At 41.7% G+C, this 25,650-nt stretch overlaps 1 protein-coding gene across 2 annotated transcripts in view; it reads right to left on the reverse strand.

Annotated features, from left to right (window-relative positions):
• Nucleotides 1–220: 220 nt before the first annotated feature.
• Nucleotides 221–25,650, reverse strand: part of phactr3b (phosphatase and actin regulator 3b) — a 58,488-nt gene continuing 33,058 nt past the window's right edge. For both annotated transcript variants that reach the window (XM_061041476.1, XM_061041478.1), the window contains exons 9-13: nucleotides 5,333–5,388; nucleotides 3,382–3,443; nucleotides 3,144–3,284; nucleotides 1,232–1,308; nucleotides 221–784 (exon numbers count right to left, since the gene is read on the reverse strand). In XM_061041476.1, coding sequence (XP_060897459.1) covers nucleotides 769–784; nucleotides 1,232–1,308; nucleotides 3,144–3,284; nucleotides 3,382–3,443; nucleotides 5,333–5,388 — 352 coding nt within the window. In that variant the 3' untranslated portion in view covers nucleotides 221–768. The remainder of the gene's footprint in view (nucleotides 785–1,231; nucleotides 1,309–3,143; nucleotides 3,285–3,381; nucleotides 3,444–5,332; nucleotides 5,389–25,650) is intronic.

Raw genomic sequence — 25,650 nt, forward strand, 5'->3', positions numbered from 1 at the left:
TCAGAATTCAGGCACCACTGATAAATAGCTTATTCCCTACATAGTGCACTATATGTTGAATGAGTGATTTCAGACCTTTGTGTGAAACATGGTCACACATTGCTGTGATATTAAAGTTAGGCTCAGTGCTGTTCTTCTTTCATCATGGAGCAGACGGCAAACACTCAAATAAAAAGACTGAAAAAGGACCAGACATATAGAGAAGACAAACACAGTTAGCTACAAATTGAAAACTTGTATTGTGCAGACAATAAATAGTGCTTACAAAGGGATTTTTGTCTTCTTACACAGACAAGGTTTCTGTTTACACCGTTGATATGAAACGCGTCATCTACTGAGTCGGTGAGACTCAGACACAGCTCGAGGATGTGACTACTGATACTGGAGTGGGACTGGGCGACTCGGTCACATGCACGTTTCCCCTCTGTGGTAGCATCAAAAAGAATGTCTTTCAAAAGAGTCTGTTTACAAAAAAAGGTCTCCGTTTGTCTATGGCGAATGCACGAGCTTGCTTCCTGCTGCCCCACCGCTGACGAGGTGAAGCTAGGCTTAAGGTCGTGTTCCTCTGAGCAGAAGTGGAGCGTTCTGCATGCGTCCTCGTCCACCCGCAGCTCCATTTCCAGAGACATAGCCTCTAAGGTTTGCTGGACATTAAAAAAAAACGAAAACAGGACACCCACTGACTGTGGGCCAGGCCGATGGAAGACTCCGTGCAAAGCCTTCACTGACAGAACCAGAAATCAGCAACTCTTCACAGAAGAAACCTTGCTAAGGCCGGTGGAACCTGCGAAGAAGAGAGGAGGAGAAACTGTGAATGTGGGCTGAAAAATTCACACATAAGGGTCTCATCAATCACGAGCGCTATTATTAGCACAATGAGCAGTGCTCTTACACACAGCCAATGACCTCTCCTTAAGAATAGGCTCTTATGTAAGCATATCTCTGGTTAATTCAGGGTTTTTTTTTACCCCAGAAACACAAGCTAAATATGTGCACACATTCATTTTTAGTAGGAAAGCTGGTGCGAAAGGTTGCAACTTTCTCATCTCAAGGGGGCCTGGATGCAGCTAAATATAAATCCTTGCTCTGCAGGATGTGCACTTATTGACGCGAAACTGTTGGATAATGCACCTTTGTGTCTTTGCACAATGTCACACTAACCCTGTTAAGACACAACAGAGCAACAACAAAGCAGACAGAAAGAACAAAGGGAAGAAAGAACTGTTCTAACCTCGTCAGATGCTTGCTCGAAGAATGAACCTCCATCTCGTTACTTTTGAACTCGTTAAGCTCCTTGCGTATCGCTGCCTGCAGGAAAGACAAAAAAAGAAAAGAAAGATGGAGTGTGAGCCCAGGTGTGTCCCCTTTGCACGCGGACGGATGTGCTCAGCTGGGGAGGCGTTGACATGTTAAGAGAACGAGGAAACATCAGGTGCAGTACTACGCAAGCTTAGGCAGGGATGCTGACGCCGAGCAGAGCGAACGTCAACACAGTTTCAAACCCACAAACAACGAAAGTGGCATCCAGGGAGTAATATTGTTGATCTTCATTGTGAAATAAAAAAATTCTAGATCAACCAAGTTACACTGAAGACATCTTAATAACATTTAGACTTCAATCTAATATTTGTGTTGTGATAAAAAGGGAAAATACGCCCTAAAATTCCTGAGCAGCGTTGACCATGTATTGTTTATGAAGTAATCAATAAAGCATTTAGCACAGGGCCTAAATAAGTGGCATAACATAAATGAATTAACAAACTATGAATTCATCGTCTCATAATTTCATCCACATTTCGATTGAAACCCGTCACTTGTTTTTATTAAAACGAGACGCTGCCTCGCTGCTGCAGCCTGAAGTAGTGACAGTGTGTTTCTACAGGATAGAGATGCCACAAAAAAAAGCATGAAGCAGCTTCTTGCAACAATTCAACTTTGCATACTTTGCAGAGCCTGTAACCTTACTAAAATGTACACATAATTAACTATATTTCATTAAAGGGTTCCTTTAAAAAAACAAAAAAAACGTGTCGATGTCTTTAAATGAACTTTAAGGAGCAATATGTAACTTTGACACCTAGTGTTTAAAATGGGTACTGCAGGTCAAATTCAAAACATTAGAGAGAGCTGTCTCCCCCCGCCTCCCTCCTCCCTATAGTGGTACATAGGGTACATGCTGGTTGCCATGTCCTGGACTCTGAAGCTTCAGTGTTTATCCAGCTCTGCATGGGTCTGTAAACCTTTCTGTGTTCTAACCTCTCTCCATTTTTCAAAAGCATCTCCATTATTGATCCTAGTTTGAGCACGTTTCTGCTCGTGGAGCTTATTAGAAACATGCAGAGGCTTTTTAGGTCGGGTACAATCACTTCTATCTGAACCAGTTCCCTTCCATCGCTGCAACACCTGTTGGTTTGCCGTTTGAATTACAAACCATGGGGTGTCCAAAACGGCTGTTTGGGGGTTAGCCTCTAAAAGCGCCTACCTTCTCTAGTCAAAACAAAAACAGAGCATTCAGGAGCAGAGTCTAAAGTTAGAAGGAGGACATACTGGCTGCTGCATTGTTCCCAGAGAAGCCAGCACTTCAACAGAGCATGTTTCCTTTAATTTCTGATGATATAGTAAGATCATTGTATGATTGATTCAGTAAATATTGCTCCTTTAATTTGGGTCAGAATCAAAAATGTACTGTAATTGGCAATAGCTTGAGAGGGGAAGCAGTCTTGTAGCTTTCACACGCCCCCCCTGCTGGAGAGTGGAGTGACATAAAAATTCTGGACCAAAAGATTTTGTAAACAAACACGAGTTGGTTTACTTGGAATATGTAAACAAACTGTCTCCCCCATCACTTATGAGCCTCAGAACATGAGTTTGATACGAGACAGAGATAAAACGGAGGAGCGGGGTCATGCATTGTGTTTGTCAAATATTGCACGCTGTAGTTGAATTATGTTCTTATGATTCACAAGGCCTTTTCGAGGACACCGAGTGAAAACGTTTAAGGTCTTTCTTTGCCCACGTGAACCCTGGAGAGAGGCTGAAGGTCTTTTTTTAATAAAAGAGCTGTTAGAGCATACGATTCTTCACATTTAGAAAATATCAGTGTTCCAGAGATGCAGATCTGAGAAACGTTTAGTTGTGGTTACCTTGTCAGAAGCTGAGAGTCTGGTCCAGGGCTTGTCGGCTCTCCTGTCATAGTCCTGAGCTTTGGCCACTTCCACGTAGTCACTGAAACGAATGAGGATCTTTCTGTCCCGCAGCTCGTCGACTGTCGGCCGCTGGTTCAGCTGCAGGGTAAAGAAAAACAAAACGTCAGCTCATCAACTTCTTCTTTTATTGTGATGAATTGAAAGGGAATGTCTTGAAGCGTTGGGGTTCTCGTACCTTTCTGTTCAGCCGCTGTTTGATTTCCCTCCTCTCTTCCTGCTCGGTCTGGTCGTTCCTTTCTGTTGACAAACACAAAAATAAAAGATTTTTAGTACAACGTACACACGATTCAAGATAATGTAGAAACAGACATTTGAAGATTAAATGCTTTAAAAGTGGAGTATGCAGGCGGCGCCGGTAGCCTAGTGGTTAGAGCACGCCCCCATGTACGGAGGCTATAGTCATCCAAGTGGGCAGCCGGGTTCAAATCCGACCGACTTCACCACTCGTCATGCCCCAATCTCACTCTATCCCCTGTCCTCTCTCTAAATAAAGCCCCAAAATAAACCTTTAAAAAAAAAAAAAAAAAAATGTGGGATATTCAATTCTGAAAGAGCTTGTTGATATTTGAACTCAGCAGCTTATAGAGTATACAAAATAAGAGGCTTTATTCCCTTTAAAAAAAAACAGTTTCATTACATACCCCACTTTTTGGGACATGTCCTGTCTTTGTACAAGTCGAGGAAATACACTCTCTCTGTGTTTTATTTGTTGGACCTGACGGTTGATTTCTAATTAGAGAGCTCATATGTCTAATCCTCCCGACAATCAATACTAAGTGAGCCGGTCTGAGCCAACTAAACCACTCTCTGACAGATTTCCACTCCAGGTTAGTGCTGAATGTGAGTAGGAGAGAGGCACACGGTGATCTGAGGACTAATAGAATTCGTCTTAATTAAATCCAGCAGAAAGATCACTACATGTCATTTATATGTTCATTTAATCTTTTTCTTTTTTTCATTCGCCCCATTTTGAGGTACTTTGTAGCTTAAACAGAGCGGGCCGCTCTAAAGCTCTGCTTGTGTTTACTCTCTGGATGAATGCAGAGTAACAGGCACGTGTGGGTTGGTTTATTTTAGATTTTTCTATAGACTTTTATGCTCTGGTGGTCAGTATGTTTGGTTGATTGAATGTCGAACATGTTCCCTGTGTGGGAAGAGACGGCGTCAGTGACGAAACAGACAGCTGCGAGGAGCTCACAGGTGGCTCGTCTCAACTGGGAGGCGCAGTTCAGCACAAATATGGGACTTCGCTCGTCTCTTGGCTGTCTCAGAAATGTTCCATATCGTCAGGACAGAACGAACTGTTTCACAGATGGAAATGCTACAATCTGACACCTGCTCTCGACAGACGAATTAGAATAGTTTTATCGCCTCCAAAGACGGATGAATTACATTTAGCATAAATCTAAACAACCACAACTAGGACAAATGATAAGTAACAGGCACACTGTAGAAATAACAGATTTATACTATTTTGATTCAGGTATTTGTGGTGTGTGGTGTAGGCTGTACTTTCCAACAATGTAACATGACAGAGATTTTTTATCAGGCCTAATTTTTACATTTACATCAAAAATTCCAAAGCTTGATCAAATGTCTTTAATGTCTTTAGTCTGATAAATTGCCAAAACCCAGAAGAAATGCCATTTACAAATTGCAGTGCAAATTTGAAAGATTGGGAAGGTCCATTTTACAAGGTCCTCACATTTCTGCCACCCACAAAGCCTTTCAATTATAGCCCAGATACATTGAATTTCAGCTTTAAAAAAACAATAGATACATTTTATTTTGAAAAACCAACATCGGTCAAATTAAACAAATAGTCATAGTAAGGATAAACTATCAACTTCAGACTTTTTTTTTTTTTGCAGAGGTCTTAAAGCCATCATGTCAACATTTGCTGAAATGACTGCAGTAGTAAATGAATCCTATTATTCGGATTTATTTGGAAAATGTGCGACTTTTTTAAAGTTTTTTTTTTTTTCCAAACACAAATAGAGCCTAAAGAACATTTTGCAGCCCTATCTGTAGTGGGATTTGACTTAACACATTCAGAGTTGCACAGGATAAACGAGTTCTTGATCAGATAAGCAGAAGTCATTCTTGGTGTCTGTGTGGATACTCACGCTTTAAAATGTTCCGGCTCTCCAGCTCCTCCACTGCCGGTCTCTGGCTCAGTCTCCTGCGGAAAAACACCAGAATTACATTCTGGACCATCTTTACTCCCACGCTGCTGGGGTTTCTTTCTGTCCTCAACCCACTCAAAAAGTCTATTCAGTCCTTCACAAAGCACTACTACTAGCAGCACTTTGAGGTCTTCTGCCGATGTGCAGAGCGCCGAGATCCGCACATCCAAAACGCGAACACCGCGTCCCACCTGGAGTCCGAAAAGCGGCTGGTTTTAGTTTTACAACATTTAAGGCTCCACATCAGGAAAAAGTCGGACAGCGCGTTGGATATCACGCGTCAGAGCCAGCTTAGAAAGGAATAAAGGGAGAGAGTTCCCCTCTAGGACGAGAGATGGGAAGTTTTGGAGAGGCGCGTTGGTTGTAGTCCGGAGGATGCTGCGCGCTCTGACTATGAGAGTGAGTGAGTGAAGCACCGCCTGCCTCCTTTTTACCACATGCATAATACGAATGTGAGGGGGAGGGACTGAGGAGGAGATTCCCTCCACATGCACATGCACACACACACTGTGCAGCACAAGCAGTTTTGTTACCACAGCTTTATCAGGAAAACATAGGTAGGGCAGCAACGAGCCAGCGTTGAAGTCAAACAAAAAAACCCTCTTTAATCATTTTTGCTTGATTAATTGCTAATTGATTGTTATCCACTTATTAACTATAGCACAGAGAACTGTATGATGTTATAGGCTATGTAGCTTGGTGGTGAAAATGCAGCAAAAAGGAATGAGATGACATGAAAGCTAACAGACTATTGCAGGTACCAACCATTTTAATGTATGGAGGCCTAGACCTACATGTTTAACACGTTATGGTGATTTGGCACACCCTCTATTGGCTTGTTTCCGTTTTCCACATTCCTCATCATCCGAATTTCAGGATTCCTCGCATGACTCTCCAAGATTAACCTCCACCCCGCCCCTACACACACACACACACACACTCACTGACACTAAATCTGCCACACAACTGTCAAGACAGCACCAGATTCCAAACAGGACAGGACTTTTATATTACACTCACCAGGAAACTAACCCTGATGTTAAAACTGGATCTTAACCGGGGTCCTTTAATGCTTTCACGCTTGGACAAAACTCCAGAAAAAACTCCTGAATTTTTTGGGTTGATTGCAGAGTTTTCCCCTCTGACTTTATCTGGAGTTTCTCCTGCCGGCAGTATTTTTTTTAACAGAAAGTCCAAGTTAGTTGATGTAAGAACGCAGAAGGATATAAAAGGAGAATTCACCTGGAGTGAGTGGGAGGGAGGGTGTGTGTGTGTGTGTGTGTGTGTGTGTGTGTGTGGGGGGGGGGGGGTTGGTGACAGTATTCCCTATACCATTGTTGCACGGTCAAAGACTGTTTGCACATGACCGCTATATGATCTCTGTGCGTAATTAAACTGATGCATTGTTGTTAGCATTCTTTTTTTTTTTTTTCAACTTCTCTTTATTGGGGTTTTTTCTTTTTTCAAATACAGATACAAAAAAAAAAAAAAAAAAAAACAATCCGAGACATGAATATTCATACCTCAAACCAACACAAAAATCTAAATAAATAAATAAAAATACAAGATATAAAAAAAATCAGTAAAACACAAATATAATACCAAAATAATAAGATAAAAAGATTTAAATAGTAATAATAATACAACTTGGAGGATGTCTAGTGCTCTGGATTTTGCTAAATTGTTATTTTTTCCTGGGGTTGTTTTTGTTATAGTAGTCTATAAATGGCTGCCATATTGAGTAAAACATATTTATCTTTCCTCTCAGGGTAAATTTTATTTTTTCTAACTGCAAATGCTTCATTACATGATTCATTAAAGCTTGACAAACTGGAGGATTTTTTTTGTTTCCAGTTCAGCAGAATGAATCTTCTTGCTAACAGCGTTACAAAGCACATCACATTCTTCTGGTTGTTTGATAAAGAGAGCTCCATAGCTTGTTGTTAGCATTCTGATCCTGTTGAACCACTGTACACATGGCACATGTAGCATCGGTATAAAGGCGAATATTCTCTTTATAGCGTCGTGTAGTGGACGCTGTTGCTAAGTCCGCTTCTTGTGCGTCGTTCTTTTAAACGTGCAACAGTCTCCCGCTGTGAGGTGAAAAGCCAGATCAGGAGGATTTCAGGGGCCTGACATTCTCTAGATATTTTCAGGAGTGCATACAGTATTTAAAAAAAAAACATCTCCAAGTATTTTACAAATAAATATTCCCGTTTTTGATCCTCAGGTTTGGAGAGACATGGACACAAATAAATACGTTAACTTGGATGGTGGGCTATGCTAAGGAAAATATAAGCTAGGCAAAGCAATGCCAAACCTTGCGTAAGAAATAAAAGAGTTAATATTGAAAAATTTGAAGTAAGTTGTTATTTAATCATTATGAATTGTATTGTTAAAACAACAGTGCGCTACATTCAGTTAGCTAGCTGGTGCGATAACTCAGCAATATCCTTCAAAAACTAAATTACACCTTTCTCCCCCAGTTGTTTCTATGAATAAAATAATGAAGATTCCTTCAATTTAATCTTAAGAACAGTCAGTTATTCTGGATATTAGGCAGTTGCTGACAACCAGGGTAAGAAAAAAACCCATCTAGCTAGCTAGCTTCTAAAGTGAACTAGCTTCAACATTTTCAGACACTCAAGTGTTATTAGCTAAAAACAACAACAGTGATCCATAAGTTTACTCGGCAGCCCGCTGATGTGAGCACAATGAGATGAACTGATGGGAAGCTAGGTGATTAAACGGAAGTTAAATAAGTAGAATCAGTGACTCAAACAGAAAAAAAAAGAAACAACAGATGCCTGAACGTAATAGAATCTAGTTTCATAATTGAGCGGGACAGGATCAGAGCACACTGTGTTTACACAAACTGTTCAGAGATCAAATGATTCACAACCGCAGCAGGGGCCACGCAGAGCAGACTGGACGAGCGGAAAAATCAGATCAGATGTTGTTCTGACCAGCGCAGGAGCTTAACGTGCTGACCAAGAAAGGAACATTACATTTACCAGGAACACAGTGTCTTTTCCAGAGCAGGACAACCCCAATCTGCAGAATTATTGAGGTGGACGGACAGTTTTAAAGTCTCGGTCTCGCAGCATGGAAAGATGGCACCAATTTCTAAATTGTCAAGATGATCCCTGAAGAACTGTGAGTCCCCAGATGCTCTTCTGCTGTCTATCGAATTAACCACGGCCGTCAGTAGATTTAGAAGACTGTACATGCTGCAGCGTTCAATAAAACGTTTAAAACGAGATGTAAAAGGGGGCGACAGTGGCCTGGTGATTAGTTTGCACACCCCATGTACGGAAGCAGGTGGCCTGGGTTCAAAACTGACCCTTGTGTCTCTCTCTCTCGCTCCCTCCCCAGATTTCTGACTCTATCCATCGTCTGTCCAATAAAGTCACACAACGGAGATTGCTGAGGTCTAAAGAAAGTGCAAAAACGAATCTGAAGGCAATACCTGGATCTTCAGAAAGGGTTAAAAAAAAAAAACAATCTGTAGTGAAAAAATGTCTGAAAAGATGCAGGTCAGGTGAAAACATCTGGTTGTTATTCAGCTTGTTTCAAAATGACCTGTTGTTAATCAATTTAACATGTTTTTCTCTTTTTAAATGATCTGTTTTTAGCTTTGTCATTATGAAACAGCCGTTTGAATAAAGGCTTTTTATCTTAAGAGTCGAGCCTCAGGTTCCCTCCCCACCACAATAAAGAGCTCCTTTATAACACTTTCCATGACCTTCTGAGCACTACAGCTCTCCCTTGTTTTGATTCACTATATAGACTTGTTAGCAAGTCAAGAAAAATATGGTGGGCATAAATTCTACAAAAATGTGGTCGATAGGGCTGGAAATCTTTGGGTGTCTCATGATTCGATTTTGATTCTTGGGGTCATGATTCGATTCAGAATCTATTTTCCATTCAAAACAAAAGTCTCATCTGTGAGACTGGCTGAATTTCTTGCTGCTCCATTTGGCATCCTACCGAGATAAAGAGCTAGCCTTAGCACTTAGCAGGGAGTGACTGATTAGCCCCCCCCCCCAAAAAAAAGATTTTTTGGGAATGATGAATCTATTTAAATCTCAGAAGATAAGAATCTCGGTTTTACATCAATCTATTTTTTTCCCACCTCTAGTGGTCGATGACCCTCAAAGGCTTACATGTCAAGCTCCTTTCACGGATCAGTTGTGAACAGAATGAGCAGGAGAAATGTTTTAAGTAAATCTGTTATTTCAGTGTGTCATTAAATTCTTAATTTTCTGCTGCTGTTTATTTAAAGCGAGCAAGGTTGGCATAGAAGTGACGTTCAGGATGAAGTGAGCCCTGCCTTTGTCTCGTTGTAAGGTTGAAGTATGAGTAAGTGTATTTTAGGTGGTAGATACAATATAGGACTTGATATCATATAGTATCAAGGAAATAAAGAAAAGGGGACAGGTCCTACCTCACAAATGCAGTTATGATGAATTTTGCAGACAGAAATAGAAAGTGTATTTTTCATCTGACCTCACGAGCTCAGACAATTCTAAAGACAAAATGATCAAAGCGTTTATAAGCTGTTACGTTTTGTCCACAGCCCTGAAAATAATGAGCGGTGGGATGGCAACCTAGAGTGTAATATCTAAAAAAAGCCTCCTGTCCTGTGACAGCTTCAGCTGTGACCGGGACCACAGAGGGCTTTATGAAACAGCACCACAGACATGCCAGTGTTGGAAGCCGAGGAGGGTTGTTGTGCTTAATGGAGCAGAGTTATAGAAGGATGTGTGGTCTGGAGCAAACACAAAAAAATCAGGTCAATGGCATTTACCTCACTTCACAGAGTGAATGACAAACCTGCTGCAGACACACTCTTCACCTCAGAAATGATACACAAGATGTATTGTCCATGAGAAGATTGAAGTGATGTGGATTGAATGCAAAGAGAAAATCCTCACAACACAGAAGCAGGAATGACTCAGCGTGTTTTTACCAAACAATCCGAGTGGGGCCTTTAGTCACAGTCTCCTACAGTGGTTTGCACTTCATAACAACTCACCCACTCTGCTCGGTCAGAGGTAAAAGTTCCTCGTTTGTTTGAGGACTCACCAGCATGTCAAAGCAATGAGCTGCCTGCACAAGCAGGGGCTGATGGGAATGTCAGCCCATGAAAAGTGGAGGAGAATGGGATGCGTCAGGCGCCACAGGCCGGGCAGTGGCCTGCTTCTGCCCAATGAGGTGTATCCTAATGCCTCGCTCCTTCTCCTCGGTGACAGAGCCCGAGGACAGGAGTGCCACTGTCCGATGTGGAGCCCAGGACAGCCAGGGGGCGAGGGGTTGGGGGGTGGGGGGGGGGGGGTGGGGGGGCAATAGAGGATCCCTCTTTAATTGTAGCCTGCCAGAAGCTCTGGGTTTATGTAACTTTGTTGTTTTTTGGTGTTGACCTGGATGTGTCCCACTGTTACTAGGTCACATAAATAAGATGAGTGTGGCTACGAGGAAATAGTGCTTTGTTGACATTTTTACTAGAGCGTTCAAAAGATTACATGTTATAATCGCAATCACAGTGAAATTTAGTCATATTTTTAACCACGTGTGAAATTACATTATTTCGCATTTAAAGTTTGCTCATGCTTTTATTTTTGTATTTTTGTGCGGTCTTAAGTGCTTCCTGTTAGGATACAAACCTGCTTTTATTTTGAAATAAAACATGGAATTTATTAGTTATTTATAACCCCCGGAGAAAAGGACCTCGCTACGGATCGAAAAGGAAATGCTACAGAGGACGGTAAAAAAAGTGAATGTTCGATGTCATGAGGCGGATATTTATTTTGACCGGTCAACTGAGCCGTCTGGGAGTTTTTTTTTAAAAAGTCGCAGATGTGTCGTTCTTTCCGTCACTGTGACTACAGGGAAACAAGGAAACAGGGAGACGCTGCTGTCTGTGCAGTGGCTAAGCTACGGTGCACACGATCGATGCGATTAAAAACAATGAATGCATTCATTTCCATCATTGACCTCATCGCTATTAACGCGTTGACGCTAACGGCCCTAATTTTCCCGCGTTAATATTTAACTGACTATAATGAAAAAGCCTTCAACTGTCTTTTTCATCTCACCCTCCGCTGGGCCTTTAATGATAGATGAATGGGACACATTCAAAGACTCAGACATGAAACCAAGAATCAATCCTTATCTAGTGTGATTTTTGTCTCTGATCCTTTGCCCTTTAGCAAAAGACCTATGGATCAAGTGGGGTTGGGGGGGGGCGGGTTTAATGTCTGGCTCTTCAAAACACCTGCCGGGAACACAGTGTGCAGAAGACTTCAAATAACGCGCTCCTACTTAGAACACTATTGGTGACTGAGCTTGAAGCATAAGCTTTCACACACTTCAGGTGGGTCTGTCGGCTCGGGAACATACGGATCGATTCTAGCGATACAAACAAACAAGCCTGAGTTCACCGCAGGTCTGATGGTTCTGTGAGACTATTCTTTGGCACACGGGTTCTTTGAGGTTAAAGTTAATGTCGGTAAGCTCTCACTGAAAATTCAAACATGATAAGCTAACGTTGTGCTACAAGCAAACTACGCCACTTTGCCTCAGGATGTCTCCGACAAGCTAACTAGCAGTTTTGACTAGCTAGCGAAACCGTAGCCCGACACAATGTTTTGTTAACCTAATCTTCGCCTTAACCCAAAAGTTAAACCTACAGGAGACCACGTGTCTAGTTGTACCTTCAAACAAAGATGACGACGTTTAATGTCCCCAACAACCAACAATCATTTCATTTTCTTAGCCACTTGTTAGCGACCGCCTTTTTAAGGACACGTGTTTAACGTGTTTAATGTCGTACAACAAAACGCGAGCATCTCTTATGATGTGTTAACCACAGACCTTATGTCAGGCCTCTAACCACCAACCCATTCAAAAAAAAATCCATTGAGTTTGAGGCAAACGACCCCATGGCGCTAAAAAGCCAACTCACGTCCTGGTTTTAGAACCCGCTCCTGTGGCGCCCTTTACTTTGTATTTGTGTGAAGACCCCCTTAAAAATGAGAAGCTGCATCTCAAGGGTCTGTCCTGTATGAAATCCAAAGTCACGTCCGTGATTACTGGTGATCGTACCCTCGTTTGTTAGGAAGGAGAAAAACCCAACCAGCGTTCAGCGAGTGGGTGAAGGGGCTTAGAGACTTTTGACATCGCAATTACAGGGGCCTCGCAGCTTGAGCTCTAAAATAAAACATTGTATGAGGCTAATTACTACATGTGTGACAAGGACGGTCTATATTGGTGACAACGTGCAATTTGACGATTTAGTTTCATGCCATGTACGTATGTTCAGGCTCTGTCATCCGGTGCTTACGCCTCTCCAACTGCTTCACAAAATCTGCCAGCTCTTGTCCTGTAATTGGACTGATGCCCGGCTGTGATGCTGCTCGATATATAAAAAGGCACAAATAGAAAAGGAGGAGGCACATCCTAAGAGCTTCTCATTTAAAGACACGGAGACAGAAAGTAGATACTTCTACATTTTTAGTCCAATTAAAATCAAGGTCGTCTCGGTGCATTGATCTGAACAAACTGCAGTAAAAAGCACGGCCGTCTGCCAAAGCTTGGCTTGGATATTATACAGTAACATAAGCACATTTGCTCTTGGCAACAAGTGATGCATGATACTGCATTGATATCAGATTAGATGGATGCATTGTTTTTGTGACCGCATGCAAGAACGTAAAAGAGAAACTGCACTTTGGACATTTTCTTTAAATCAAAGCAATGAGCTTTAAAGCGTTTTTTTTTTTTTTTTTAAACTTTCATTGTTATTTTGTGAGTTTGATGTAACATTTGCCCCACCTTTTTAAAAATGACCTAATAAGTAATAATAAATACAATTAAGTAGAGATGCACCGATTGGGAAATTCAGGGCTGATACCAATCGTTTGTTTCATGGCTTCTTTTGGTGTCCGACTTCCACAATGCCAACATTTTCCTTCTTGATTGACAATGAAATCAAGTCAGAGTTTGTTCAACAGGTGACTTCATCATCCCAATAAAAAAAAACTCTCCTCTGAACCAGTAAGTGTACTAGATTTCAGCATCAAATCGATTTAGCTCAACAAATAAACATCGGCTCCTGACATCGGCTCATGCCTCATTATTTGCTGATGTGCCGACGTCTTTCAACAGGGCCGATACCGATATTGAACTGATGCATCGGTGCATCCCTACAAATAAGTGATAAGTCTGATAAAGATAAATGTGAGGAACTTAATGCTACATATCAGCTTCTCATGACATGCTGCAATGAACCTGGATTGAGTTTTCAACATGACTGCTGGAGAAAGAAGGCCTCTGCCTTTTAAATGTTGGGTAAATTTACTGTCAGGTCAGTCTCAGACTAACCAAACGTTCACATTCTTCTTTTTGAAAGGGATGACTTGCCTTGTTGAGTTTGCCTGCAGTAAAAAAAAAAGCGCAGAGGGAAACCCGCCGCAGAGCATAAATATTTCATCTCAGGTGAAAGGGGTTACGAAACCGGTTACGAAAAAGTTTTCCTCTGTAGTCTCACAAGGACAAACGGCACCCTTGCTATTTGACAGCGGTCGCTGCTCGGGTTTAATACTTTACTGCGTTCATGGAGGACAGAAAAGCCCCCTAATGTAAGGGTAGAAAAACATTTCTATTCTTTACGGAATTACATTTATAGAAATATAAGTTTGAAGTTAAAAGATCACAGCTAAACAACACACGACAAGAACAACACATTTTTATTCTCCATCCAACATCCTGCCTATAACATGTAGAAAATACTACGGGCACATGTTTTTTTTCTGGCCCTTCTGGATTAGTAATTGGCTGCCCCAGCGTCAAACACATTTTGTAATAAATCTAATTGATCAGATTAATTCGATAAGAATCAAACCCCTGCAGTTAGTTGGACTCACTCCAGGTTTTGAGATTTGTAAACGCTAGTCCGCTGCTGTACGGTGAGTGAGTTATTTATAGCCGCCCTGGACAGCAGCTGTGGTGAGCCGCTCTGCCCTTGCTTCATGCAGTGAGCTGTGCAAGCAGAAATTAGACTATGTGCCACAAATATCCAATTATTGGTCCCTCTGTGTCTCAGCAGAGTACGACCAAATACTGAGGAGGCTTCTGCTGGCGTCACTATTACAGCTGCCCCCGCTTTCTTTAGTCCTCTCTTTATTACCCGTTATAATCTCTCATGTTAGACCCCTGACATGCTGACTGGATTTAAGGCTGCACTGTTCATCTGGTTAGTTAAAGGTGCAAATCAAAGAGCTATGGTCACAAAAAGGAAAAGGCTTCTTCAAAAGGAGAAATAGGCTTAACTGCTCGTCTGAATTGAAAAAAGTTTTAGTAGGAATAAAAAAAGTAGAATTGATTCAAGTCTGATTCAGGAAATATAATCGGCATAATCTTAAAAGTTTACAAGCTTAGCAGGTTCAGCAACACTGGCTCAGTTATTTCTTCCTGTTAAATAATGTTATTTGACATGGGACCATTAGGACTAACATGTACAGCAAAGCCATGAAAGCAATGTGTTTACAGCTTAGTTTGTTTGGAGTAATGGTTCCCAAACTGTGGTCCGGGCCCCCTAGGACGGGATTTTCTTAGATATAAGTAGGCGGGGCTCCAAGGAAAAAAAGGTTGGGAACCTCTGGTTTACAGTATCATGATCATCTTGAGTGCCAACTTTATTCTGCCTGAGCTGGATGTACCTGTAGCAGGCTGGTAGCCTGATCGGGTAAGTATTATTTTTACAAGAAGTTGAATCATTCAGCTTTAAGATGAGTCTAACAAGCCCTTTTCAGAATATGGAAAAGTACATTTTTTGGCTTTATCTGTGTTTTAATAGGAATTTATGGGATTTTATGCTTTAGGTCCAACCTTGTATAATAGGTCTAATTTCATTTAGCTGATGCTTTCGCACCAAGCAGTACATCTGAGAGTAATACAAAAATACATTTACACACGTTGTTCAGATAAATTTAGTGCACGAGTGAGAAAAGAAGATAATAGAAGGTTAGACGTTTTTTCTCCATCTCTTCACAGGCTGCGAGTCAAAAGCAATAGAGTCAAAGTCATTATTGCTTTGTACTGACTGACAAAGACTCCTGCCCTGCCTCCGCATTAAGACAGCTGTAGGCTCTGATATTTTTTTATCTTCTTTCATGAGTAAGCTTTCATTAAAGTCTTTATATGCAATTTTTCACACTTAAATATAATAGAAATCAAGTCTATCCTCTGAAAATAACTATGTGAGTCATGTCTGTCTACAATGGGTGTAACACCCGAGTCCCACTGTCTGTGATGTTTTCCGAGTTTTTTTTCTGTTTGTTTACATCGCCGGCCCGATGGTTGACTCCTCCCGTCGCGTATAAAAGTTGTTTAATTGAGGGACTAGAGAAAAGAAGAATAACATACTGTACTCACTGCTTAACTGTGTTTCTAGATCACGCTCATTTCAGGTAAATTTACATGCAGTGTGAAGATACGAGCATAGTAAAGATCGCTAGCATTAGCATGCTAACACAACAATGCAGCGCGAGTTGTTTTGGTTTCATGCTGGTGCTCAAGGGCGACATCTGCTCGATCAAAAAATCGCATACAAAGCCTTTAAAGGGAAAGGTTTAAAGAGTGTTTTAGAACATTATTTTGGTGGCTCCTTACACCAGTATTCCCATCTTATGTTAAGGAACAATTTTACAACTACAATTCTACAATTCACTCAGCAGACGCTTTTAACCAAAGTGACGTACATCAGAGAGTAAGTACAACACAAGCAAGGATCTAGAAAAAAAGGGAACAATGTCAGTAAGAGCAAACGATCAGCTTTGAGTCTGATTGGACACACAGGTGCTGACAGGAAGTGACCAGAGGCAAAGCACAACATTGAGGGCAGTTCTTGAGAGCTCTAATCAGTATAGAAACCATCTTATAAGTCGTCGTTATCAAACAAAAACCATCGTCATTACCATCTCAATTATATTGAGACCGTCGTCCTCATCATTATTAAGGTTGGCACAAGTTGTTCTTGGTGCATCAGCCTGCTTAAGAGATCAACCTCCCCCCTGAATGCAGCCTTAATGTTGTTATGGACTCAGTCAAGGTAACACCACTTATACCTCATCAACCTGTGTAAAGATGGAGTTTTTTTTAACGCCTGCCGACAAAGTTGGGGGTAAACAAGAAGTCAGACATTAAGCTGAGAACACAGCCCTTTCTCTATAGGAGAGGAAGTCTTCAATCCTAAGAGACTGAGGCATGTCAGTGACCAGGTCCAGGTTCAGGTCGTACATGCTGCTTAAAGATCACTTGAAGATGCGTCCTGTAGACTTGGGAAAAAAAATCGATTCAATTAAAAATCGAGATTCTTCTCTTCTACGATTTAAAATCGATTCATAACTTCCAAAAATCGATTAAAAATAATAATAATAAGTGACTCCCTGCAAAGTGCTAGAGCAACAAGAAATTCAGCCAGTCTCACAGATGACTGAAGTATGAACTTATTCATAAATAGACTTTGACTCCATGGATCAATGAATCGTATAAAATCGATTCTGAATTTAATTGTGACCCAAAAAATAAAATTCCCAGCCCTACAGTCCTGATAGTATTGTCAGAGAACATCATATTATTTCATTTATTATATATAATAACAAATAACCAATGTCCGGACCTCGCCAACCTCATAACCAAACCCATCAAATATCTGCTCATCCTCCATTTTATGTAACCGTTTCCTCTCAGCTTTGGCTTTTTTTTTTTTTGTATCTCCTCCATAAATCACCCACCTGATCAACACATGACGGGTAGGAAGGAAAACAAACAATGGAATAACAAAAAAGTCTAAATATACTAAATATAGAAGTCACATGTTTCTTGGATTCAGCGGCGTTGATGCTTCAGGGCTTCTTTTTTTATTTTTACAGGCACATGATCACAACCTTCTCACAACTACACAAGAGGATCAGGTGTGCTGCAGCAAAATGTCAGCAGTGTTATAAAGATGGCCTTCATGGTGTACTTTTTATGTCACAATGTCCTTAGTTGAGAGCACATGCTGAATGTGCATGCAAAAGCACATGAAATATGGACATGGTACATGGACTTGTATGGGGTGTTTATTGGTCTTCTGATTCTTTTACACTACATGTCACATTCACACAGACTCTACCATTGAGCAACAGAGATAGAGATGCAGAACATTGCAGTAAACCGTGTCCTGAACAGCTCTCCAGAAGAGCGCCGCGGGGGGAAGCAGGGACTGTTCAATCAGCGGGGAATATGGGAGAGGAAACGCAATCTCTCTCTCTATCAGCAGGGACCACAGCTGTGACGTAGACAGGCCATTGATTATGGCTGCTGCTGCTGCACCAATGCAGGCTAAATTTAGAAACAGAGGGTTCCCTTCTGTCGTGCCGGGCCAGCCCACTGCTCTGCATTCTGCTGCAGAGTGCTGCAATTCAGTACTGTGAGTCAATACAACATGCCATGTGCTCCTCAATACCAGCTAGAGGATGTGTTGCATCACAGCACGATGTAAAGAGAAAAACAATGTTTAGCGATTATTGAATATACCATGAAGGGGAAACTTGCGGTTTCCATTTTGCTTAAGGTTCAATGCACTATTTCCGATGTAATTCAGGGGTGTCACTGCAGTGCAGTTACACTGACATTAACAGTCTGTGAGACAAAAGAGTTTCTGCATCCTATGATAATGGGAAGTTCAGAATCCTCGATAGTTATGTCCCACAAAATATGAACTTCTTGAACCCATGTGGTGTTGTTCTAACAGACAGCTCGATGGCTTCTTTGTTCCCTGCTGTTGAAATGTCCTACATGACTAAATACAGAACTGCAGAAAGTAAACGCGACAAAGCTCAGACTTCATCCAAGAGATGAACAGATTTAAAATCCTGTGTAGTTGGATTGTTTTGATGTCTCCAGGCAAAAGCACAAGCTGCTAAAGATTGAGCAATGTTAATGTTTGAGGTCATCAGTAAGCTTCTCCACATACTGTAACTATCTACTATTCATCCTCGCCCCAAATTCAATTTTTTACAGCATTTTAACATGAACACAGCTTTATTTCTTGAAATTATGTTTATTCATGTTTACTGAATGTATGACAGAACAGCTTCGAGCTCTGCTGAGAACCTTTCGTGTTAAATGTGGTGCCCCCAGTGGATAAAGTCGAAGTCGATTAAAACAAAATTCAAATTCAGGCTGAATGACTGGTGTTAAGTTAAGATTGAGAACAATTTATTTACAATTTTCTGCAGGCAAACAAATTAATTTAGCTTGCCTGCTAACGTTAGCATTGCTAGAACGGCCAGCCTTCTGTCCTCCCTGCAGGTTAACGTCCAGATGCCCGTTCTAAATGTTCTTACGGTTACTCCAGTCGATATGCAAGTTTAACATGACACAGCCTACATACATTTTTATCTTCTTAAATCGAAATACTGTCAGACACGCTGCTCCTATGATATGCTATCTATTCAATGTGCTTGTTTACATCCAGGCAGTAGAGCCAGAAGATAGGCCCACTAGCCCGGGGGTACAGCAGGTCTATGGCTACAGTGGATGGAAGCTGCCCTTCAGTTTAGACATAATATCTGACCAGCACTGAGGGTCCAAAATAAAAATATAATTATATAATGCGTTTAACCGACAGGTGCCAACTAGCCAGGATAAAATGGTTCCTTCAACCAACTAAACGCACAACGGCGAAACCATAAGGATGTGTGCGTCTTATTTCTGCTGATTTGTTAGTAGCTTTTGCAACAAAAAAAAAGCCCATCCTGCTTTCTATTAACAGCAAAATGCATCACTCACTGTGATCCTTTGCTGTTGAGAATTTCAAAATAAAAACGCTTTTCTTAAGCGTGCTGTTAAACGTCTTGTCCGACACCCAGCCTGTACCAGCGGTAGCAGACATTACGTATTTAAAGTATAGATTAATAGTCAGTCAAGCTTGTCGATGATGAGCTCGCTTGCTTCTTCAGGTCATATAGAGGCATCAGAATTAATTCCAGTCTTTTTCATAACCAGTTCAAGACTCCTCACAGGAGCTTTAAGGAGGAAAGGCAGGGGGGTGAGAGAGAGGTCAGAATAGATGCATGGGTCACAAACTCTACCAGGTTTATATTGAGATATTATTTCATTCCTATATACCTTTAAACTTAAAGCTGTTCACAGAGACATCTACATGTACCTCATGTTGACTCTGCAGGAACTCAGGTGAATGCTTCTGCATTGTGTTGCCCGGGATGTGTGCTTCTGCTCTGCATGTGTTTCAATGTGAAAATGAATGATTGTTATCTCTCCTTGATGGAGGATGTCCCCCTTTTCTTTGATACAAACAGATTTTCCGTCCAAGGCTCTTTAGCAGCACACTAACACTGCAACAAGTGCTCCCGAGAGGACACGGCGTGCCAGCCACCTCCACAAACATTGCACTGTTCTCTTCAGCACAATTCATTCAATGTGACAGATTCAGTATGATCCGGTCTGTCGACACAATCACTGGTACACGATGGGTGTTTGAGAAGCAGGGTTCAGAGTTGGTCCCTGTGCGCGCTTGCCGGGAAGGGGCTCGTCATGTCCTCTTAGCAGACCGTGTGGTCAGCAGGACAGGAGACGCTGGTAGACGAGCACATGGTGCCGTCACCCTAAACAAAGGCATGCCTCAGCTGTCCTCTGCTCTGACTCATTTCATGTTGTTGACTCTGGCTCGACTAGCCAGTCCTCCTGGCAGTCATGGCCACAGCTGAGCACTGCAGCACCTGAGAGAGCGGAGCCAGGCTGCAAAAACACGGCGTCTGGTGGAACGTTTACACAAAAACTCTGCCAAAGCTTTGATGTCAGCGTGGTCCATTTGTTTTAAATCATCGTGTACTTGCTCAACTTTTTGAAAATTAGGTTCATCTGTCAAGAAAAAATCTGTTTACGGAAAAATCTACTTGACCTCTGAACCTTTGAAATGGCTTAATGGAGCCAAGTCTGTTTTGACATCAGAACAATCTCCACTACAGCCTTCAGTATTCTTTGTTGGCTCCATCTTTGTTACTTTTGATCTTCTGTAGGTGGCTTTCTGGCTATCAATGCTAATGCTAACCCTCAAAATCTTGTGCGTCTCCATTAATAAACTTCTGTTATTTCAACCCAACCAAACCTGATCTGTTCCAGTGCTCTGTCACTGCCGCTCTCCCTCTTTGTGATCTTTTGTTCAAAATGTTTTCTTTAATTATCATGTTGATAATCCCACCCACAAAGTCTGCCTGGAACTTACAGGTGTCATGATTGACCACCAGCTTACCTTTAAGGAACACTCGGCTTCGATCAGCTTGGTCGTGTCTCGTTGCCCAGTACAACATCAAGAAGATCAGACCTCACCTGTCATAGCGCGCTACACAGCTCCTGATACCGGCTCTTCAAATATCACACACAGACAACTAAAACTCCTTAGTGGCAGATCTCCCTGCATGCACATTCAAACCTGAAGATGATCCAGAACGCAGCAGCACGACTGGCCTTCAACCCACCCAGAACATCACACTCAGCTGTTCGTCTCCCTACACTGGCTCCCAGTTGCTGCTCGCATCAAAATCAAAACCCAGTTGCTCCTTTATAAACCGGCAACAAAAACGGTTACAGCCAACCTGAACTTCCTCATCCAGGTACTCCCTCTGACCACTACAATCTGTGTATGAAAGGCACCTGGTCTTACCTTCACAACAAGGCCTGAAGTCTCTAACTAGACTCTTCTCCTCTGTCGCCCCCCGGTGGTGGAATGAGTGACCAAACTCAATTCTCCCTGTGCGCCCTTTAAGAAAAAGCTAAAGACCCAGCTCTTTCCTGGACATCTACGCACTTCATGACATTGATGATGATGTTGATTAGACTATTCCTGATGATGACGTCAAGTAGCAGCTGTTTATATTCTTGTTGTTATTGATTTAAAGGAAAAACAAGAAATACATCTACATAATATAAAGCCTGTGTATTTCCTCTGCACTGCCTGTCAGCACCTGTGTCTGATTGGACCAGAAGCCGTTTATAGCTCTCAGTGACGTTGGTTTCCTTCTGTCAAGATCCATGCTTGTGTTGCTCATCTCTTTGGATGAGAGCATCTGCTAAAGGAATTTAAAGACTGTAATTCCAGCCTATTTTTTAAACGGTAAATAATCCCACAAAACATGTGTTACTGCAGTTTATGCAGTCCAGAAAAACTACCATGTGAAGTTATTATAATACAGGACTAAATAACAACAACAACAACAACAACAACCTGATGGGTATGTTGACAATTAAAAGAGGATATATTTATTCCTATATCTCATCACCACAGTTGTTCTAAATAAATAATGTCATTTCAAACTGATCCATTATTACTGAAGTGCATAGGTGCCCCACTTAGAGAATAAATCATTACAGTAATGTAACACATTGAGTGTGAACAGTATGACCTGCAGGGAGCCTGCTGCTCTGACCTCTGGCTTTAACCCGCAGACTGTGAACATACTGATGTAACCCAGCATCCCACTGTCACCTCCCCTCGCATAAACACAATTGATTGCGTCCTGTTTGTATTATGCAACAGTAATCAGGAGTTCAGTTTACATAAGGAGTCTGTTGTGTTGGGGATGAGGCCGCTTCTCCCCCCCCACATAATGCCCCCCCCCCCCCCTGCAGACGACAGGCTAAAGTACTCCCAGCATCCTCTCTGGCATGTTGAGAAGTTAACTAAATGCTCATGCTGCATAATGCCTTTTGAATATTCTGCAGTTACATGCTGGAATTCTTCCACGTGCACATGGAGCTCACATGGAACGAGGCGTGATAGGAACAGCTTTGGTTTTTTTTTTTTTTTTTTTTTTGCAAACGTCACGGACAACATAAACACGCATAGCCGCCGCTCTGCTATCCAGATTGACACGCAGCTGTGAGATGCCTTGGGTGAAGGCGTAGGGGAAAAAAAGGCACATGGCAAAGAGTGATGCAAGGCCCCAAAGAAGCTGATGAGCCGTATTCTTATCTCAGTGCCACCCTGTCTTACTCATCCTTCTCAGTGAAGTTACAAAGTTCAGAGAGAAAGGCTCGGTGTAAATCAGGTGGGCCTCGTTCCCCCTCAGAGCGGTCTGACAGAACGGACACCGGCTCTGGTCTTGTCTTGATTAAAAGTCTTTATTGCTCTTAATAGCTTACGTGTATGTAACGATACACACTTGATTTATTGATACTAAAAGATAATGTCTCAAAGGTTATGCCTATACGCCTTGTACCTATTTTAACATTTTTACTATATCAGATTATTGCCAAAAATATTTTGCAGATTGGGGTTCAACATGCTATGTTGAAGTGCTGGTTTCTATGACAACAATGCAGCAGCCACTATGTCCTCCTTCTAACTTTAGATTCTGGTCCTGAATGGTCTGTTTTTGTTTTAACCAGAGAAGGTAGGCGGTTTTAAGGAACCCCCACACACGTTTTGGACCACAAACCAACAGGTGTTGCAGAGATGGAAGCCTGCAAGATAAATGGCTCGGGTATAACTGATTGTATCCGGACTGAAAATGCATCTGCGTTTTTCTAATAAGCTCCACAAGCAGAAACGTTGGTAAGACTAGGATAAATATTTTGAAAAAATGGAAAGAAGCCAGAGCGCAGAAAGGTTTCAAGGCCAAAGCAGAGCTGGCTAAACACTGAAGTTTCTGTGTCCACGTCATGGCAACCAGCATGCGCATCGTTTAGGCGGTATGACGACACACAGCTCCCTCCAATGTTTTACATTTTGACTGCAGTAGCCATTTGAATCCCTACGTGTCAGAGTTACTTATTGCTACTTTAAGATTTGAATGAACATGATGAATGACTCAATGAAAGGAAACGTCTGTTAACTTCAATGAAGTCACTGTGCCGGGCTGCCTCATTGATAGTGAAAGACACTGACTTAAACTATTAGGATTTTATTACTGTGAAATGATTTTGATTTCACAAACATCTTTTACAGCACCCTCCATGACACACACGGAAAAACATCACACGGGGCACAGCATTACAAAGTCTGCTATTCATCGTCAGCTGGTGCACTCAGTTCACAGGCAGACTCTACTGGAGACATCAGCACGTTGCCTTGCCTTGCTTTTCTCTCTAATGGATCATGGGTCTGGTGAGCAGATAATATTGGCCTGGGATTAATTTGAGGGCATTCGAATGAGAAGACGATTATTGTGTACGATTTTCTAAATGAACGAGAGAGAAGAGCTTTTGGCAGTCTAAGCTGCTGATTTTACAAAGAATATAAAAGACCTAATTGTACTGGTTGAAACAGGGAAGAGAGAGAGAGAGAGCTGGGGGGGTGGAACAACATGCGGGAAAGGAACCACGGGTCGGATCTCAACCCCGGGCTGTCGGCCTGGAGGACCGCAGCCTCCACACATAGGACGCACTAACACCTACACTACTGGTGCCCTGCAGCACACTTTTTTAAGCCGAGTTTAACATTATTTTCTGTTTGCAATTGTAATTTCTACTTTGCATTTATGCATATTCCTTTACGAAGGACATTGTCAGTTGCTTTCAAGTTGTCTATTCTATTGCAGCCGTGCTTGCGCATAAATCTGTCTTAAGTGCATCTTTAAAGAAAAGTCATCTGATCAACTTCTGTCAATCACTGCACGTCTGAATGGTGTCAAGGAGGATTTAGCAAACAGCCATCAACAGAGGACATCCAACAACACATTAAGCGGCGGTTAAAATGAAAGCTGAACTTTCCTGACATCTGCAAACCGTTAAATGTACTGTAGGATACCATGCATGTAATAATCCCGTCATGCTGCAATGCATCATGGATCTGACAAAAGTAAAGCTTACTGTAAAGGTATGAAATGATATCAGTGCATCTTTTGTCTTAATTCAGTAAACAAATGAGCTGCAGATGTAAAAAAAAAAATACACAGCTTCCACTGCTGTCACTGTGCTATGTAAAACACGTTTCATGATCTTTTATATTTTCCTAACATGCTGACGATGTGATATGAAACCAGCTGAACAATATGAATCTGTTGAATCTGTTTTCTAACTGGATTTATTCAGTCAAGAGAACAACTAGCTTTTTTTTTTTTTGAAAGCCGAGGGTCGATTTAGGCCAGAATTCATTTGAGTTTGCCAATAAGAAAGTTTGACTGCGGGGCATCTCCTAAAAATAAAATCTCTGATACCTTCACATCACACTGGAGTTAAGAGTTAGAGCTGTAATCCATTTCATGCTGTTGCTATTACATGAGGTGATTTTCTGTCGTCGTCTTGTGTGATTTTGCAGTGCCGCTTACGTCTCCGACTCGAACCTGGGACAGAAATAATCTAATGTTTCATTTCATTTACATCCTTTTTCACTTTTTTAAGATTTAGTTTAAAAACAGTTACAGGATGTTTTGAGTGTATTGTTTCATATCTGTGACATATTCTACACATAGAGACATTGAAGTGAAGTGAATGGTGTAGTGTTGCTGGTTTCATGTTTAAGTCAAGGCTCCTATTGCTTCATGTGTGGCGTTCTAGAAGTGACATGCATGTTACAACCAGCTTTTTGGAGAGAACCATTATTTTACTCTTACTGGCTACCAGTGCTGGTGTTTGTGAATTGCACAGCTTTTTCCATGAAGCACATTTGCACACAGGCCTAATTCCACCTGAACGTATGCATAATGGCTGATTTCAATACATGCAAACAGCGCCAGACAGATGAGTAGTGAGATGTGCATTTCACTCTGTGTTTGCTTTAATCAGACATAAGAGCTGTGTAATCATGGGCCCCCACCACCCCCAAATGGGAACACTGAACTTACTGTATGTTTAAACTATACATGTATTGTTGTCAGTTGATTCTCACAAAGGACTGACCCCCAGATGTTCTCAGTCTGAGCCAATCAGCACAACCTGCCACTGTTCAACTTTTTTAAAAAAAGGAACCTGCTTGGACTTTTAATCCTATTAAGTCCCTGTTTTAACACCGTTTGGTATTTAACGTTACACAACAAATATGACTATGCTGCTCTGACTGCTTTGCATTCCTCTCCTGCCTTTTACTAAATCCTGTTACATACTCAAAGCTTACTGACGGCTTGGCCTAAAAGCTTTAAGGAAAGCGGAGGACATTCATTTAACTCTTTAAATCACAAGTGTCCATCCATCCATTCGTCCATTATCTTTACTGGTTATCCCGGTTAGGATCATGTGGGGGCTGGAGC

The sequence above is a fragment of the Labrus mixtus genome, chromosome 7 (genome assembly GCF_963584025.1).
Source record: "Labrus mixtus chromosome 7, fLabMix1.1, whole genome shotgun sequence".
Taxonomy (NCBI): Eukaryota; Metazoa; Chordata; class Actinopteri; order Labriformes; family Labridae; genus Labrus; species Labrus mixtus.